Genomic DNA, 19,718 nt, shown 5'->3' with positions numbered 1-19,718 from the left:
TTGGTGTGACCACGCATGTACAAATGTTAAATTTGTGGTTATTCTAAGAACATGTCTTCATTACAGTATAACCAATCTTCTTCTATAATTTATAACAAATGGAGTAAGAAAAATAAATGATAATATATAAAACCACCTATCAAAAGTACTGTTTTCCTTTTTCTCCAATCTCCAGTGACAACTCCTCAGATCACTGATACAAAACCCTCCTAACAAACACACACACACACACACTGTCTCTCTCCCCCCCTCCACCCTTCTTGCCTCTGAATTTACAAAGGAAAGAGGGGTTACTAAATGAGTTCCCTATTTTCAAACTTTTAAACATTGCCTACCTTTGCCTCTGACATAAATTCTTTCTGTCCCAAATCTGGAGCTGACCTTCTCAGCTTCCTCCCCCCACCTACACTGTAAATGGCACTCATTTCCACATTTCTAGGGACTTGATACTATAAACTGTCCCCCCATTTATTACATCCTCCTATTACCTGGATCCTAAAGTTAAACAACTCACTAAGAAAATCTCTGTGACAGACCTCTGTGTGCAATATACAAATTGCAAGAGTCATTGAAGAAACATGTGAAAAAATAGCTAAAGTATAAAGTTTGGTATTGTTCCAAATGCCGTAAGTTAAGTCAAATTAAATTAGAAGTGGGAAAATATCTGCGACACATGTCAATAATAGACTCTCTTTAATTTATAAAGAACTTTTACATAAACCAATAAGAAAGAAATAAACAAAAGAATGGACTCAGTGCATGATTAGGTACCTTGCAAAAGGATATAAATATGTATTACCTATTGACTAAAATATGAAAGGTGTACAATCTCATTCATAATTAACGAATTAGGAATTAAAACATAATGATGCTAAATTTCACATATAACATTAGTAAACACCAAAACGTTTAATAATACCCTGTGTTGCTACAGATGTGAAAATAAGTGCTTTTAATTGTATAGCTTGTTTACTGCTTAAAATACTTTTCATGATCATAAGCTACAGTTTTGGAGAAACAGTAAAATATTATGTTAAAAACTTCTCTCTTGAGTTCATTTTCTCTCAATATATAGTTCTATCATCCTTCATTCCTTAGTTTCACTTTCCAAAGCAGCGGCTTGTGTGCTCTGGGTTCATTTTCTCACCTCCTACTCACTTCTTCGCTACTTCATTCTGACTGTTTTTATTTCTCCATTCACTCAACACTTCCTAAACCCTCAATTACTTCCACTTATGAAAAAAGTCCTCTCAAAATTATTTGCACTTGTCTCCTAGAATCATTTGACACTGGTGGCCTCTGCTTTAAACCTGCTCTTCCACAGGTCACAGCACCATCTGGGTTTTCCTCCCCAAGCTGTGAATTTGCTTTTTCTCTATCTCCTTTGTTGAGTTCATCTTTCTTCCGATCATTCAATGTTGAAGTCCCTCCAAGACAATTTCTTAGCCTTTCTGTCTTCATTCTACATGTCCACATCTTCCATTGATAAAGCTAAATTATTCAGATGCATTGCTTATTTTTTTTATAGCCTATATATCTCTTTTGGGGTTTCCCAGGTGGTGCTAGTGGTAAAGAAACTGCCTCCCAATGTAGGAGATGCAAGATACATGTGGTTTCAAGCCCTGGGTCAGGAAGATCCCTTGGAGTATGCAATGGCACGCCATTCCAGTGTTCTTGCATGGAGAATTCTATTTGCATAGGAGCCCAGCTGGCTACAGGCCATGGGGCCGCAAACAGTCAGAAATGACTGAGTGACTGAGTACACACATTTCTCCTTTGAGCTCCAGATTTACAAATTGTTTCACTTTCTTGGCTATTTCCATGTTTGAAATGCACATTTAGGTCAGCTTATCCAAACTGAACTCATGATCTGCTCTCCACCTCATACCTGGTTCTGATCCAATTGTCTTCAATAAAGGTACCATCAGTTATCTTGTTATATGCTTAATAATCTAGAAGTCAGCAAGTAAAGAACTAAAAAGCCTCTTAGTGAAAGTTAAAGAGGAGAGTGCAAAAGCTGGCTTAAAACTCAACATTCAGACAACTAAGATCATGGCATCTGGTCCCATCACTTCACGGCAAATAGATGGGGAAACAGTGGAAACAGTGACAGACTTTACTTTCTTGGGCTCCAAAATCACTGCAGATGATGACTGCAGCCATGAAATTAAAAGACACTGGCTCCTTGGAAGAAAAGCTATGACCAACCTAGACAGTATATTAAAAAGCCAGAGACATTACTTTGCCAACAAAGGTCCATCTAGTCAAAGCTATGGTTTTCCCACTAGTCATGTATGGATGTGAGAGTTGGACTATAAAGGAAGCTGAGTGCCAAAGAATTGATGCTTTTGAACTGTGGTATTGGAGAAGACTCTTGAGAGTCCTTAGACCTCAAGGAGATCCAACAAGTCAATTCTAAAAGGAAATCAGTCCTGAATATTCATTGGAAGGACTGGTGCTGAAGCTGAAACTCCAATACTTCGGTCTCCTGATGCAAAAAATTAACTCATTTGAAAAGACCTTGATTTAGGGAAAGATTGAGGGTAGGAGGAGAAGGGGATGACAGAGGATGAGATGGTTGGATGGCATCACCGACTTGATGAACATGAGTTTGAGCAAGCTCCAGGAGTTGGTGATGGACAGGGAAGCCTGGCGTGCTGCAGCCCATGGGGTCGCAAAGAGTCGGACATGACTGAGCAACTGAACTAAATCTAGAAAACACCCTTGACATCTCCCTACACTCCTTATTATCCAACACATCAGCAGCTCCTACATATTTTTTTGACTTCATTGAGTTGTGCATGATATACAAAAAGTTGCACATGTTGGATGTATACATCTTGGTGAGCTTGAACACAGACATATAGTCCTGATACTGTTTTCACAAACAAGGTGATATGCACATTTTAATTAGTAAGGAGGGCATGGTCTATTGCCTTTTCATCATCCACACTGCCATAGTCCTCAATAGTGTAATTTTCATTAGAGATACTGTTCTATATGCATCTGACTTCGTCTAATTCATAAACCATATCTTGGGATTATCTTTTGGAAAATAACACCTATCATATTCTCACACCCCTAAAAAAAGTCTTCTCCAATGATGGAATAAATATCAAAATACTACAAGGCTGAAAATACTGTCTCCTAGGTTGCTCTCCAAATTTCTTCACACATATTCAGTGCTCAACCCATATGGTTCAGAGAGTTTTTCATATAATCTGAGGCTCATGCATGTAAACAACAGGCTGTTTATAGACCAAACATAATGTAATTTGTCTGGTCTTTCCAACTCAAAGGAAGATAAGGAGTAAAACAACTCCAGGCAAAGCAGGACATAGTCTGGCTAACTTTACTTGCATTACAAATTCATCACAAAATTTACAACAAGTTTTAAGGCATTTAAATTTACTAGGTTTCTTTCATTTTTGGAGGATAATCTAAAACAACAAAAATGAAGCTGAATCAAAATTAGACTGAACCTATCATGTGCTGTGTGTTTAGTCACTCAGTTATGATTCTTTGTGGCCCCATGGACTATAAACCCCCAGGCTCTGTCCATGGGATTCTCTAGATAAGAATACGGAACTGGGTTGCCATGCGCTTCTCCAGGGGACCTTTCCAACCCAGGGATCAAACCCAGGTCTCCAGCATTGCAGGTGGATTCTTTACTCTCTGAGCCACCTATAACCAGGGGAATTATCATAAATATACAAACACTTGTGTTGCTAAAGACTTCTCTCTTTTGTGATACTTAGAACAGCCACTAGGATAAACTAGTGGGACCTTGTCCAGTTATTTAACAATAGTGAGTAATCAATTGTCCATCAATAGATGAATGTTTAAAGAAGGAGGTCAGCAGGAGAGGAAAGAGCGGGGAGCAGAAACTGAATGTTCTAAGCAACATTGGATGTTTCAAGTTTTAGATGCCTTTAAGTTTGGTAATTTGTTGTTGTTCAGTTCCTCATTCATGTCCCACTCTGTGACCCCAGAGACTGCAGCACGCCAGGTTTCCTTCTCTGTCCATCACCAACTCCCAGAGCTTGCTCAAACTCATGTCTATTGAGTTGGTGATGCCATCCAACCATCTCATTCTCTGTCTGCCGTCCCCTTCTCCTCTTGCCTTTAATCTTCCCCAGCATCAGGGTCTTTTCTAATGAGTCAGCTCTTTGCACCACGTGGTCAAAGTGTTGGTGCTTCAGTTTCAGCATCAGTGTTTCCAATGACTATTCCAGGTTGGTTTCCTTTAGGATTGAGTGGTTGGATCTCCTTGCAGTCAAAGGGATGAAGGTTTAAATATATACATACACATACCAGAGAAGGCACTGGTGACCCACTCCAGTACTCTTGCCTGGAAAATCCCATGGCTGGAGGAGCCTGGTAGGCTGCAGTCCACGGGGTCCCTAAGAGTCGGACATGACTGAGTGACTTCACTTTCACTTTTCACTTTCATGCATTGGAGAAGGAAATAGCAACCCACTCCAGTGTTCTTGCCTGGAGAATCCCAGGGATGGAGGAGCCTGGAGGGCTGCCATGTCTGTGGTTGCACAGAGTCGGACACGACTGAAGCAACGTAGCAGCAGCAGCAGCATATATCTACACACACACACACAATGGAATATTATACATAAAAATAATGAAATAATGCCATTTGCAGCAATATAGATGGATCTAGAGATTATTTTAGCAAAGTAAGTTGGAAAAAGAAAGAGAAATACCATATGATATCACATATATGCTGAATATAAAATATATTAAATAAAATATATTTAAATAAAATAAAATATGACACATTAACTATTAACAAAAAATGATGGTTTTGAACTGTGGTGCTGGAGAAGACTCTTTAGAGTCCCTTCGACTGTAAGGAGATCAAACCACTCAATCCTAAAGGAAACCAACCTGGAATAGTCATTGGAAACACCGATGCTGAAGCTGAAGCACCAACACTTTGACCACGTGGTGCAAAGAGCTGACTCATTAGAAAAGACCCTGATGCTGGGGAAGATTAAAGGCAAGAGGAGAAGGGGACGACAGACAGAGAATGAGATGGTTGGATGGCATCACCAACTCAATAGACATGAGTTTGAGCAAGCTCTGGGAGTTGGTGATGGACAGAGAAGGAAACCTGGCGTGCTACAGTCTCTGGGGTCACAAAGAGTGGGACATGAATGAGGAACTGAACAACAACAAATTACCGAACTTAAAGGCATCTAAAACTTGAAACATCCAGCGTTGCTTAGAACATTCAATTTCTGCTCCCCACTCTTTCCTCTCCTGCTGACCTCCTTCTCCTTCCCACTCTCTTTCCCTTTCTCTTTATCTTCTAAAACAGAACAGAAACTCAATGAAAGCAACTTTTTTATCTAATAAAAGACAGACAAAAGATGTACTGCTGCTGCTGCTGCTGCTGCTGAGTCGCTTCAGTTGAGTCCAACTCTGTGCGACCCCATAGACAGCAGCCCACCAGGCTCCGCCGTCTCTGGGATTCTCCAAGCAAGAACACTGGAGTGGGTTGCCATTTCCTTCTCCAATGCATGAAAGTGAAAAGTGAAAGTGAACAAAAGATGTACAGAGATAGTTTACTAAGAAGTATATATTTGTACTTTAGCATAAGAAAACAAAGTTTAACCTTATGCAGAAAAAAATAAATTCAAATTATATTACATTGATATACCATTTGTCCAATAACAGATTTACAAATGAAAAGCTTGACACATATCCTGTCAGACAAGTTGAGGGGAAATAGCTACTTTCCACACATCACTGAAGGGAAAATAAAATTTTTCAAAAGGAATTTGACACTATCTAGCAAAAGTACATACGCATTTATCTTTTGATCTAGCCAATCCCACTTCCGAGAATCTACAATGAAGATTCATCACTGTAAATACGAAACAGCACATGCCCATGATTGTACATTACAACATGTGCGTGTGTGCATGCTTGCTCAGTTGCTCAGTTGTGTCTGACTCTTTGTTTCCAGTCCCACAAAGTGCAGCCCACCAGGCTCCTCTATCAGTGGGATTTTCCAGGTAAGAATATTGGAGTGGGTTGCCATTTCCTCTTCCAGGGGATCTTTCCAACCCAGGGATAGAACCCATGTTTCCCGCACTGACAGGCAGATTCTTTATCACTGAGCCACCTGGGAAGTCCTATATATTACAATCTACTTTATAATAATAAAAGACTAGAAACAACCAAAATATCCATGGAAAGGGGGAGTGGCTGAGTCAACTGTGATACATTCTGTGGTAAAGTGTTAGTCAAGCCCTTTTCCCTTCTGCATGAGTGTTTTAGTTTCCTAACTATTGAACACTGTGCTCCTGGCAACTTGGTAAAAGTAGAATATCAGCTATATCCCAGCATTATCACCTCTGATGAAAATAACCTCTGACTGGTACGTTGCATCTGGATTGAGAGGAATTGTAAATAAATTATAAATATTTCTCAAAAAATAACTTTTTTTCACACTACAATTAAATTATACTAAATGGCCCAATGGAAATCAGGTATACTTATTTACATATATAATGAATACTCTGCTGAGATACAAGTATAAAGACTAATGTCTACTTCTGCATAATAGCTACTATCATAGTTTTACTAGAACAATAGTGTATAATTCTATCCACAAAGATGTTTATTAAAGTGAGCTCTTATCCTTTCTATCTCGAAAAATATTGATGCAGCATGACCTTCTATGAGAAACACTGATAAACATCTCATACAACAACAAAAGAATAAACAACCCAATCAAAACATGGGCAGAGGACCCTCAGTAGACAATTCTCCAAAGGATACACACAGATGGCCAACAGATACAGGAAAAGATGCTCAACATCTTAAATTATTAGAGAATTCAAGTCAAAACTATAGTGAGATATCACCTCACATTGGTCAGAATGGTCACCATAAAAAGTTTACAGGTAGCAAATAATGGAGAGAGTGTAGAGAAAAGTGAACCCTCCTGCACTGTTGGTGGGAATATAGTTGGTGCAGCAATTATGGAAAGCTGTATGGAGGTTCCTCAGAAAATTGAAAATAGTTGCCATATGATCCAGCAATCCAACTCCTGGGTATATACCTGGATAAAGCTGCAATTCATAAAGATGCATGCACCCCTATGTCCACAGCAGTGCTATTCACAACAGCCAAGACATGGAAACAACCTGTCAGTCAACAGATGAATGCTTTAAGAAGATGTGCTGTATAGACACACACACACACATATACACAATGGAGTATTACCCGCACGTAAAAAAGAACGTGATGATGCCATTGGCAGCAACACAGATGAAGCTAGAGATTATCACACTGAATGAGGTAAGGTAGAAAAAGGAAGACAAACACCATACGATATTGCATATATGTTGGATCAAAAATATGACACCAATAAACCCAACTGTGAAACAGACTCACAGACACAGAGAACCGATACCTGATTACCAAGAGGCAGGAGAAGAGCGGAAGGAAGGAAATGGCAGCCCACTCCAGAGCTCTTGCTTGGAAAATCCCATGGATGGAGGAGCCTGATAGGCTACAGTCCATGGGGTCGCAAAGAGTCGGACACGACTGAGCGACTTCACTCACTCACTCACTCACTCACTCACTGGGATTAGCAGATGCAAACTAGTACACAGAGGATGAATAAACGACTGTATTCAAATCCTGAGATAAACCAAAATGGAAAAAATTATAGGAAAAGTATATATATATATAACTGAACAATTTTGCTGTACAGCAGAAATTAACACAACATTGTGAATCAACTATACTTCAATTAAAAAAAAATAAGAGCTAAAAGCAGTAGCTTGAAATCAATAACCTCTGGGGGAAGAAAACACTGGTAATAATTCCAATGAGTCTTGAAATTTAAGTACATTTCCTCTTGTGTCCTGGTAACAAATTCTTAATTCAATTAGCTAAATAGTTTTAATCATAGACAAGGTTAAACAATCTTTAAACTATTCATTTGTTGAAAATTGGTCCTTGTTTCCAAGTTAACATTTAGGTTTTACAAGTTGTAAATAATATATCTCAATATTTTCCCAAGTCAAGCTCTAAACCACTGTATCCATTCTAGAAAAATAAGCCCCTTTGTTCAGATTACTGATCTCACCCTGCTGTCAAGGCTAAGGTGTTTAGCAAGACTATTTCCGGGACCCAGACAGGACATTTTTCTTGGCAATGAGACAATAGATTACCCAGAGCTCAAATGAGAAGACCCAGTGGCCAGGTCCATATCACTCTAACGTTCTACAGATGAGCAGCACAGATGGTGAGATACATTGATTGATGAGGTTGTCTTTGAGGCAGAGTTATCTTGGACCTGCCTAACATTTTAGTTGAATGACCTATTAAACATGCCTGTCCCAAGGCAGCTGGGTAGATTTTTAAGTAACTATAGTGGTTAAATGTGGAGTCCTATAGGAAGCTCTGAATATAGTCTTTTCTCTTAATTTTGATTTCTTGTATCTAAGATCCATTTAAGTTTGCTCTGGGGGTAAGGGAAGGAAGGAGCATACAGAGAGATCAGGGAAATATATGCAAACAAAATTGCCTTAAAATACTAGGAGTTACAGGGTTAGCTGAATGGGAGTTTTTAGGAGGGAACATTAATATAAAAATGCTAACTTCAACTGGAATCATCTAGGGTCTTTTTTTTTTTTTTTTCCCTACACCAAGGATCTACGAAGAACCAGGAATCTGCTATCAATTTATAACTTTCCCCCTTTTCTATTCTATAGGTGACAGTAGAAACCAGTACAAGACTTTGAGTCAAGGTAATTGGGTTCCTGTGGGACTCTGACCATGTCATTCAAACACTTGGGTTATCCGTTTCCTCATTTATAAAATGAGAGTGAATAGATGATCTAAATTCTCTTTGCTGTTGTTTGTTGTTGGAAGGAGTAGGACCCAGTGCTAACTGCTCAGTCTCTAGAGTTACACAGGCATTTGGAATGCTACCTTCAAGGCATATGTCTATATAATAAATTATTATTACTGTAACTCAGTATTTACTGAGTCTTAAAAGTCTGTGACTATAAAATGGAGATGATAATGGTAGTCATCATGCAAGTTGTTCTTAGATTTTTTTTCACAGCACTTATTAACTTTTATCTAACTCATCATCTTCAAGGTCCACAAGGGTAGTGATTATTGTCTATTTTGTTCACTAATACAGCCCAAACATTTTAAGAGATACTATGTCTTAGTGGCTTCAACCTGTCCAACTCTTTGCAACACTGTGGACTGTAGCCCTCCAGGCTCCTCTGTCCAAGGGATTCTCCAGGCAAGAATAGGGGAATGGGTTGCCATTTTCTTCTCCAGGGGATCTTCCAGAGCCAGAGATCGAACCTCGGTCTTCTGTAATGCAGGCAGATTCTGAACTATAGGGAAGTCTCTAGCAACTTGATATTTGTCAAATTAATAATTAAACGAAACAATGCATTTAAATGGTTAGTGAAGAACCTGGCACACAGCACTTGATAAATGATCCTATAAATGGTCCTGATAAATGGTCCAGACCCAAAGTGCCTTTTCACTATGAAGAAATAGGAATAAAACAATTAGGGATTTCCAAGGGAAGATGAAGGGGCCTAAGGACCGGACTGTAGTTTCCAGATATTTGAAAGAGAATAGCATATTACTTTCAAAAAGAAAAATATGATCCAAGATGTAGAAACTACAGAGAGATACTTTTAAAATTCAGAGAAAGGAAGATTTTTTTTAATAGAATTGCTCAAAGATGAACTGGTGCTCAAGTAAATGTTGTATTATTATTAGCTAATCAATGAGAGAACTAAGAAATCTAGTTAAGGCTATGAATTTATTATTTCATGAATGAAATGATTTGAAAAGAACTTATCAACAGCACATACAGAATAAATTTTAAAATATACAAAATATTGAATTTTGGCCTTGTGATACTATTGGCAAAAAGTGTAGATGGAAAATGGAAATATAGTACTTACCAACCTATTTTTCTTGGGTACATGTGATCAAAATACATTTGTTTGTTGATATAACATATGGCTGATAGGCAAGTGCTTTGGATTTGTCTCATTTATGTTGGCAAAGCAGCAGACAGGAGCTGCAGAATCCATTGTCTCACTCCCCATAAAGAAAAACAGGACTGTTTAAAGCCAGCTTCTTTCTTGTTCTTTTCATCTCACTGGTAACACTGTACTTTGGAACATCAGAATATTGGCAGTGAGGAGGTTCCTGGATTGTGTGAAACTAGCTGATGCATCACTCTTTCCAACAAGGGATGATTTTAAACAAAACATATGACACCGATGAGAATGGAATCTCACTCATATCATTTTTATGAAGGATGGTTGGCCTCATATAAAACAGTCCCATCAATCTACTGCCATCAGCTCAGACAGAAGAGAATTAGTTACATGAACTGGCTGTCATAAAATGTAGCCAAGCAGGAGCTAAGTCTCATCACAGAAGGTCAGTCAAGCATTCGGAAAATAAAGGAAGCATGTTTTCTTTAATGAGCCATCCAAAGCTAATAACAAGTTAGCTGGCTTTTAATTTGGACAGTGACACTAAGAAAGATGGAGTGGTTCTGAAGGTTGTCTCTCTTTAAATTGGCTACCTAGCGAGAAAAGATGTGATAATATCATGACTTTTTAAAGGGATGAAACGGTGAACCATGTTCACCTTTTCACACTATGGTGTTGACTTGGATTGTGATGGCTAACTTTATGTGACATCTTGATTGGGCCATAGGGTGCTGAAACATTTGGCCAAACATTATTCTGTCTACAAGGATATTTCTGGATGAGATTAACACTTGTATGGGTAGCCTGAGTAATGAAGCTTCTTCTCTAAGGTGGGTGGGCCTCATCCAATCAATGGAAAACCTGAAAAAGGTTGAGTCAGAGGGAACTCCTCCTTCAAGACTGCTTGAGTTGGGATATTAGTCTTTTCTGGACTTCAGACTGAAACTGAAGCATTTGATTTTCCTGAGTATCACACCTGCCAGGTTTTGGACCAGAGCAGTAACTTTGATTTTTCTGGGTATCTCTTTTCATAGATAAACACTGCTGTTGCTGCTTCTTTGCAGAACACTAACTAATATACTGATTCAACAAGATCAGGAGGAAATGAGATGAGTTGTGCCAATCAAGTATATCAGCCAGATAATTAAAGTCAAATTAATCTTTTAGAAACTCATCTGGTAACAATGTGAGTGATCAGGCAATGCGATAACACTTTTGAAATAAAATAATGAGCCAAATTACCAATGCCTTAAAATTAGTACTAAAAGTAATTCCCTCCGTTCTAGCCCCAAGTTCTAAAATGCTACGTTTTAAAAGAAGCTTACACAGCCATTCTTAGAATCAATTTCAGAAGAGACTGCATAAAGTTTGACATGTGTTTACTTATCAAGGGGGATTATGCAAGTTATTTTAAAAGCCTTCTCATTTCCTTACAATTCTTTTTTGAGGACTTAAGGATTCCTCATTTTCATGTTGATTTCTGCTGTCATCAGTCATCAGCCCATGGCCTATCTGCTTATTTTCTGTGATTATTTCCAGGCTCTGGTGTTTATGATTTTTAAGCTCTACTTGCACTACAACAGATTAAGCTTCCAAAGCAAAAGAGATACCCTCTGAAGCTGCCAAATCCCTGACATTATTACCTGCAAGTAAACTGTCTCCTTGGCACTTACCTGCCCAGAAGCAGGAACTCTCCGGCCAGCCCCAGGCGCCGCATAGCCATCAGCAGCCCTCTCACCGTCATGCCCTCGCAGAAGCAGGCTACCACCCGAGCCTTGGGCAAGTGACTCGTGAGCTTCTTGAGCAGTTTATCGAAGCTCTGCTCCCCCGCATTGCTATAGATTTTGTAAGAATGAGCGATGCAGATCCCTTCCTTGGCTGACATATCTTTGAAAGCTTCCATCCCACTTTCTCCATAGTTGCCTGTAGGGAAACAGAGAAGGAGAAGGGAGAGTGTTGGAGTCACCGGGTAGCGCTGGAATGCGGTGGGGCCAGGAGTGTGCAGGTCCCCTGGGAGTGCTGGATTTGGTACTTGAAGAGAAGAAGGAGATTTTGTTCTTTCAGTGATCTGCTTATTTGGACAATATACAATCAAACTACAGTAGGCATATACACATTGACCTGTTAAAACTTTTCCACCGAGAGAATATCACAAACAGTACTAGCAATCTGGCTCCTCCTTTGATTCCAAAAAGCTTATACTCTTGTGTGAGATGATAGAAAATATTTACCTGCTGTTTTTTCATTCTGTCTCAACTTTCTCACCTCTGTTTCTCATTAGATGATCCTCTCACCCCACTGATGCAGATTTTTGTGTTTAAAACCATAATATACAGATGTAGAATAGATGTACAACTCTCTTACTATTACATTTTACAGACTATTATCCATATATTTGATTCCTAATCATGATAGTTTATGGTTTTATTGCAAGTGAAAATTCCAGATCCTTGATTGAGATTTTAGTCTTATCACAGATAAAAGTATAAGTGCATTTAAAATATTTGAAGTTTTGTATACCATTGGAAAGTTACTGCTTCGGGGGGAATAATTCCAAAGTGTTTAGCAAAGTTCTGGGGTTAAGGACTGATGGTGATCTTTTAAAATTATGGAACATGGGGATCAAGATTGACGACCACTTATCAGCCAGGAGGTGTATGAAGATATATGTGACCTCATTTAACTTTCAGAATAATATAATTAGACATATATTATGACCTCCTTCCACAGATAAGAAAACAGATGAGGCAGTTAAGTTTACAGTTGCATGGAGTTCCTGTCCCCAGGAGGTGGAAAGCTGCATTCTATTCATGGATCTGTCTAAGCCTGAAGATTCTACCCCCTCCACTCTTCTACCACTGACTTTTAGGAGACTCAGAAGTCCAATTATATCTGCATTTCTCTTTCCAATTTAAAGATCATGATGCTTCAATTTTAGATATTTTTGGAGCCTTTTGAGGCCCTATAAATCATGACAGGTTCATTTTTTGAGCTTTCAAAAGATAATGTGGGGAAGGGCGATCAATTTGAAAAATACAGGAGACAATTACAAGACAACTGAGCTGTGGGACCAAGCTGTGGGATGGAAATGGCCTATCAGTCAGGAGATGTAATTTCACCAGGAGGGGTTGATCTCAAAGGAATAAATGAGTACGAGGCATTCAACTGCACACATTTCACGATAAGACGATAAGAGAGATAATAACTGTGCCCTGTAGCATTTTTATGTATGGAAAGTTGGTTCATACATTTGAGCTCAATGCTCCTTACATCAACTCTGTGATAAAGGTACAATTATCTTCCTTTTGCAGCTGATGCAACTGGAGCTTGCAATTAGCAGGTAGATGGCAGAGTCTGGGTTTGAACATCTGTCTTCTCCCTCCTAGCCCTATGTGTGCTCCATCATAGCATGTGAGCATACAGCAAATAAGAGCCTCAGACGTTGAGGGTGGGTTTTTTGTGAAGTTTCATTCTTGTGAACAAACTGTAAAGGGCAAAGCAGAGCTAGACCCTGATAGCAGCTTGATCCCCAGCCAACAAACATCTGCATGTCTCCTTCTTCAGAATTAAAGCAAGAAGCCTCTATGATGATGGCAGGTAGACAATTTAGTTATTTTTCAATTAACAAAGTTTAAACGGCTCTTCCCGAAAAATGTGCCAAGGGAGCTACATTATTAGTCTTACACTAACCTGAGTAATCTATTTTTCTCTGATCATTTTTAGCCAACTCTACTTTTCAATTGACTGTCTTGCACTTGACGGTTATATTAATGCTGGGACATTTGCAAAAAATAATTTGATGTTAGTGCATAATGATTGTGATGGCAATAATGAAAATTCTCAATATATTCATAGTTAAATAGAGAAAATACCTTTACAAAGTAATAATCTTTAGCACGCCTTCTAACAGCCTTGTTTAAACATTGTGTGTTTATACAGTAAGTTATATAGAAACAGCTTGTAATAGAGAACTTTGTGATTAGGTCTGGGTTCTAATTTAGCTTTTATCATCTCTAAGTCTCAGTTTTATCGCCTGAAAATCACAGATAACACAGCCTCATATATGGGTTTTTGTACATCATAATTTATGAAGGTTAAATATATATGGGCTGCTTTGGTGGCTCAGTGGTAAAGAACCTGCCTGCCACTCAAGAGATGCTGGTTCTACCCCTGGGTTGGAAACATCCCCTTGGGAAGGAATGGCAACCCACTCTAGCATTCTTTCCTGGGAAATCCCATGGACAGAGGAGACTGGCAGGCCACAGTCCAGAGGGTTGCAAAAGAGCAGGCCATGGCTTAAAGACTAAAAAACAACGAAATATCTTATAGGCAGCCTGGACCTAATAACACTTCATGTGTGCTGAGTCGCTTCAGTCCTGTCTGACTCTTTCAGACCCTATGCACTGTATCCTGCCGGGCTCCTCTGTCCATGGGGAATCTCCAGGCAAGGATACCAGCGTGGGTTCCCATTTCCTCCTCCAGGGGACCTTCCCGACTCAAGGATCAAACCCTTGTCTCTTGCGGCTCCTACACTGCAGGCAAATTCTTTACCCTGAACCACCAGGGAAGCCCCAATAATTGCATACATTGGGGTTATAAAGAATACTCTAGTTTAGTTAATATGCTCTCTCTTGGAGCAGCTAAAATAAACCATGGAGCAAATGGCATTAATCCTGAATATTAGACTAAAAAATAAGCTTCAACTAGTGAGGGAAATATGATTTTCTCAGAGCAAAGTCCAAGCAATATTCTTTAAAATTAAAATAGAAAAGAGTTGTAATGTATGTTTAACATAAAAATTCTGCAGAATACTAATTTTAAGTTCATAAAAGAAACCTACTGTAAGCTGGGAATTAAAAAAATGGGAGTATGTGCTCCAATAAAATTGGAAAGCTTTAAGTGTTTAGATTTTTCACCAGTTAATATAATGTCTATATTTTACAATTGTATATTTAAAAATAAAGGAAAAACTAAAAACTTTCATAGGCTTCTTGAAGAAAATGAAATTGATTCCAAGCAGGATACAGAATGAGAAAAAAGGTGAGGAAGCAGAGATTTATTTTTCCAAAAAGGAAACAAAGGTGATGGAGAAAGGAAGATGTGGTGTAAAATAAGAAACTAGTCTGTGGCTTCATTTCAAGCCACTGGTTAAAGGAAGAAAGAATCCATTTGACATTCTTCTTCAAGTAGCAGACGCCCTGTGGCTGGGAATCATGAGAAGAAGATGTAATCGTTGTCCAGTTTACTTTCAGTCCACATTAGTTATAGTTGTGATGATGCAAATATCAGTTATTGATTTTTCAACTGTATAAATCCACACATACACAAAATTCAGTTCAGTCGCTCAGTCATGTCCAACTCTTTGTGACCCCATGAACTGCAGCACGCCAGGCCTCCATGTCCATCACCACTCCCTGAGTTCACTCAAACTCACGTCCATTGAGTCAGTGATGCCATCCAACCATCTCATCCTCTGTCGTACCCTTCTCTTCCCACCTTCAATCTTTCCCAGCATCAGGGTCTTTTCAAATGAGTCAGTTCTTCGCATCAGGTGGCCAAAGTATTGGAGTTTCAGCTTCAACACTACACAAGGTAGAAAACTTGTTATGTAATAGAAAATATTTGGTGAGCAATCTTTCCATTGAAAATTAAGGAGAAAGATTATAGGTTGAGCTGTGGACATAGGGAGAACTGACCAATAAAGGGAAGGGTATTAAATACTCCACTCACTATTTGGAAGTCAAGATACACAGAAAACACAAGCGAGATGATTAACAGAATTACCTGAATCTTAATAAATGAGACTAATAATACAATTATACTAAGATGGAATAATACATGTGAATTAAGAGATGTCTTATGCTGAAGCTCCAATACTTTGGCCACCTGATGCAAAGAATGGACTCACTGGAAAATACCTTGATGCTGGGAAAGACGGAGGGCAAGAGGAGAAGGGGGTGACAGAGGATGAGATGGTTGGATAGCATCACCGATGCAATGGACATGACTCTGAGCAATTTCCAGGAGACAGTGAAGGATAGGGAAGCCCGGCATGCTCCCTTTCATGGGGGCGCAAAGAGTCAGACATGACTTAGTGACTGAACAACAACAAGAGATGTGTATTTTCCATAAACTAAAAAGTAGGCTTTAGAAAAGCAAGCATATATTCATACTGCTTAGAAATATGAGGGTGAAAAAACAGAAAAAAACCCTAAAATTTTCTTTCTTACTTTAAGCCATTCTGTACAATGATTTTGAAAAATATAAAGTACCAGTTTGATGAAAATATTTAAATAACATACTTAAAAGTTACTGAAATTGGAGAGTAGATATGGACAGTTTTAAATGGAATGCCAAGTGAATGTCACTGAATAAAAAAAATCAGCCTACTGGTAGGATAAACTTTTCCTATAATTTCCTTGAATCAAACATAAAATAGTAAAGATTAATTATAACTTTTAGATATCCTGGCTTATTTCTGATAAGAGAAACTAATATGAAATTATTACAAAACAATCTCAGTAATAAAAATAACTTGAGAATTTTGGGGAAGCTACTTTTGTAAACAGTATTATTACAGAGCAAAACTGACCCAATAAAACATTATATCAAACAACTGCTTAGATATCATTTTGTTTTGGTTCAATGTTTCTATCACATCAGTTAGATTTTGCTACATTGTTTTTTAAACCTTTAATTCGTATGCATTTTTTTCGATTTCAACCACAGAATGAGAACCTAATGAATGAAAATGTAAAATAGGATCAAGGTTATTCTTTTTCTTATATCAAGAAAGATACCAAGCCTGAAGCCACAGCAGAACGCTTAATTCACATTTATTCTAAGAGCAGATGCTCTACTTAAAATCAAATGAGTCACTTCATTTCTAGTATGCCAGAAAAACTTTACAATTGAGATGGTTTCCACAAGATGTTATACATCTAAATTAAAATAGAAAGTCCAGTTAATTTGTCTTCCTCCTGTCAAATGACCTCTACTTACTGTTGATATCTGCTTACTATAATATTAAGCTCAAGGAATTTTTCTGCAAATTCTTCCCAACCTATGTATCCCTGCACACATTTGTCATTCAGTCTTCCAATAGAGAATTGGTTTTACTTGTCTTTGCTCCAATAAGACTATATACCTTCAGGAGATGTATATTATTCTCTTTTGTATTCTTAAGTCCTTAAAGGGGCCTGGAAGATAGCTTGTACAAGCAGAATTAAAAAAAAAATAAGTGAGTGAATGAGAAAGTACAAAGTTATCAACATCAAGAGGAAATCCGCCAGATGAAAATATTTGTACAATTAATTATCCTTCCTGAAATCAGAATTGCAACAGTTGTGTCTAGAATGTATCACATTATTGAATGATTATATATTATTCCACTAAAAACCTGTAATGTGAAGTCAAGTGGGCCTTAGAATGCATCACTATGAACAAAACTAGTGGAGGTGATGGAATTCTTGTTGAGCTATTTCAGATCCTGAAAGATGATGCTGTGAAAGTGCTGCACTCAATATGCCAGCAAATTTGGAAGACTCAGCAGTGGCCACAGGACTGGAAAAGGGAAATTTTCATTCCAATCCCAAAGAAAGGCAATGCCAAAGAATGCTCAAACTACCACACAATTGCACTCATCTCACATGCTAGTAAAGTAATGCTCAAAATTCTTCAAGCCAGGCTTTAGCAATACGTGAACTGTGAACTTCCAGATGTTCAAGCTGGTTTTAGAAAAGGCAGAGGAACCAGTGATCAAATTGCCAACATCCGCTGGATCATGGAAAAAGCAAGAGAGTTCCAGAAAAACATCTATTTCTGCTTTATTGACTATGCCAAAGCCTTTGACTGTGTGGATCACAGTAAACGGTGGAAAACTCTGAAAGAGATGGTAATACCAGACCACCTGACCTGCCTCTTGAGAAACCTGTATGCAGGTCAGGAAGCAACAGTTAGAACTGGACATGGAACAACAGACTGGTTCCAAATAGGAAAAGGAGTATGTCAAGGCTGCATATTGTCACCCTGCTGATTTAACTTCTATGCAGAATACATCATGAGAAATGCTGGGCTGGAAGAAGCACAGGCTGGAATCAAGATTGCTGGGAGAAATATTAATAACCTCAGATATGCAGATGACACCATCCTTATGGCAGAAAGTGAAGAGGAACTAAAAAGCCTCTTGATGAAAGTGAAAGAGGAGGGTGAAAAAGTTGGCTTATAGCTCAACATTCAGAAAACTAAGATCATGGCATCTGGTCCTATTATCACTTCATGGGAAATAGATGGGGAAACAGTGGAAACAGTGTCAGACTTTATTTTGGGGGCTCCAAAATCACTGCAGATGGTGACTGCAGCCATGAAATTAAAAGATGCTTACTCCTTGGAAGGAAAGTTATGACCAACCTAGATAGCACATTCAAAAGTAGAGACATTACTTTGCCAACAAAGGTCCGTCTAGTCAAGGCTATGGTTTTTCCAGTGGTCACGTATGGATGTGAGAGTTGGACTGTGAAGAAGGTTGAGTGCTGAAGAACTGATGCTTTTGAACTGTGGTTTTGGAGAAGACTCTTGAGAGTCCCTTGGACTACAAGGAGATGCAACCAGTCCATTCTGAAGGAGATCAGCCCTGGGATTGCTTTGGAAGGAATAATGCTAAAGCTGAAGCTCCAGTACTTTGGCCACCTCATATGAAGAGTTGACTCATTGAAAAAACTCTGATGCTGGAAAGGATTGGGGGCAGGAGGAGAAGGGGACAACAGAGGATGAGATGGCTGGATGGCATCACTGACTCTATGGACATGAGTCTGAGTGAACTCCGGGAGTTGGTGATGGACAGGGAGGCCTGGCGTTCTGCGATTCATGGGGTCACAAAGAGTCGGACACGACTGAGCGACCGAACTGAACTGAAAAACCTGAAGGACACAACTGTACCACAGTCAAAACATCTAGATCATTTCCTGATGGCCTGGATATTCAGATAAGAGATTCTAATATTTCACATTTGAATGTCATTTAAAGCTAGATGCTTTCACTAGTACTGTTTGACCTGTACTGTTTCAGGTAGGACCTGGAAGCATTTGTCTCCATTTGTATAAAGTACACAATGAAAACAAGACTGGCTAAAGAATGACTTTAAATCTTTCTTTTAACCCAAGAGAGATTATTTATTTTAAATTTGTGTTTAAAAGCATAGGCATGGAACAATCCTTTAGTATGCAATGCACAACCACAGATAACTACTATTTCAGGAGGCGCCAATTCACTATCAGTAAAGACTGTGCTACTGTGACTCAAACATACTTCCTGATAGATAATAAAGTATGGTGACATTGATAAGCTATATCTGGTAAATGAGTTTTTTTCTGGCAAAATGTCCATTGGAGGTATAATTCAAATCATAAATCTATGTGTATTAGAGAAACTGATCATAAGAATGAAAGTTAAACTACTAGAATCATACTAAAGAGCCACAAATAGTTTTCTCTGACAGTTGTTTCCTTTTTTCCATTGTACTTTTACTTCTTCCACCATAATCAGACCTTCATTATTACCTACTTGGTAGCATAACCTGTTATCATCTCCTATCTTTCATTTGGGGGATCTTACTTCTTATTATGTTCCTTTTTATGGAACATACCCCACAACTTCCCACTTATTTAGTTTTATTCATGATGCTCTTTCTACTTGGAATAT

At 38.6% G+C, this 19,718-nt stretch overlaps 1 protein-coding gene across 1 annotated transcript in view; it reads right to left on the bottom strand.

The window, feature by feature from the left end:
• Positions 1-19,718, bottom strand: part of GRM5 (glutamate metabotropic receptor 5) — a 786,169-nt gene that overhangs the window by 378,237 nt on the left and 388,214 nt on the right. Inside the window, exon 9 of the mRNA XM_069564782.1 lies at positions 11,693-11,942. Within this exon, the coding sequence (XP_069420883.1) occupies positions 11,693-11,942 (250 nt within the window). The remainder of the gene's footprint in view (positions 1-11,692; positions 11,943-19,718) is intronic.

This window comes from Ovis canadensis, chromosome 21, assembly GCF_042477335.2.
Source record: "Ovis canadensis isolate MfBH-ARS-UI-01 breed Bighorn chromosome 21, ARS-UI_OviCan_v2, whole genome shotgun sequence".
Taxonomy (NCBI): domain Eukaryota; kingdom Metazoa; phylum Chordata; class Mammalia; order Artiodactyla; family Bovidae; genus Ovis; species Ovis canadensis.
Note: the sequence above shows the minus strand (reverse complement) of the source record. Positions and strands in the feature narration are given on the sequence as shown.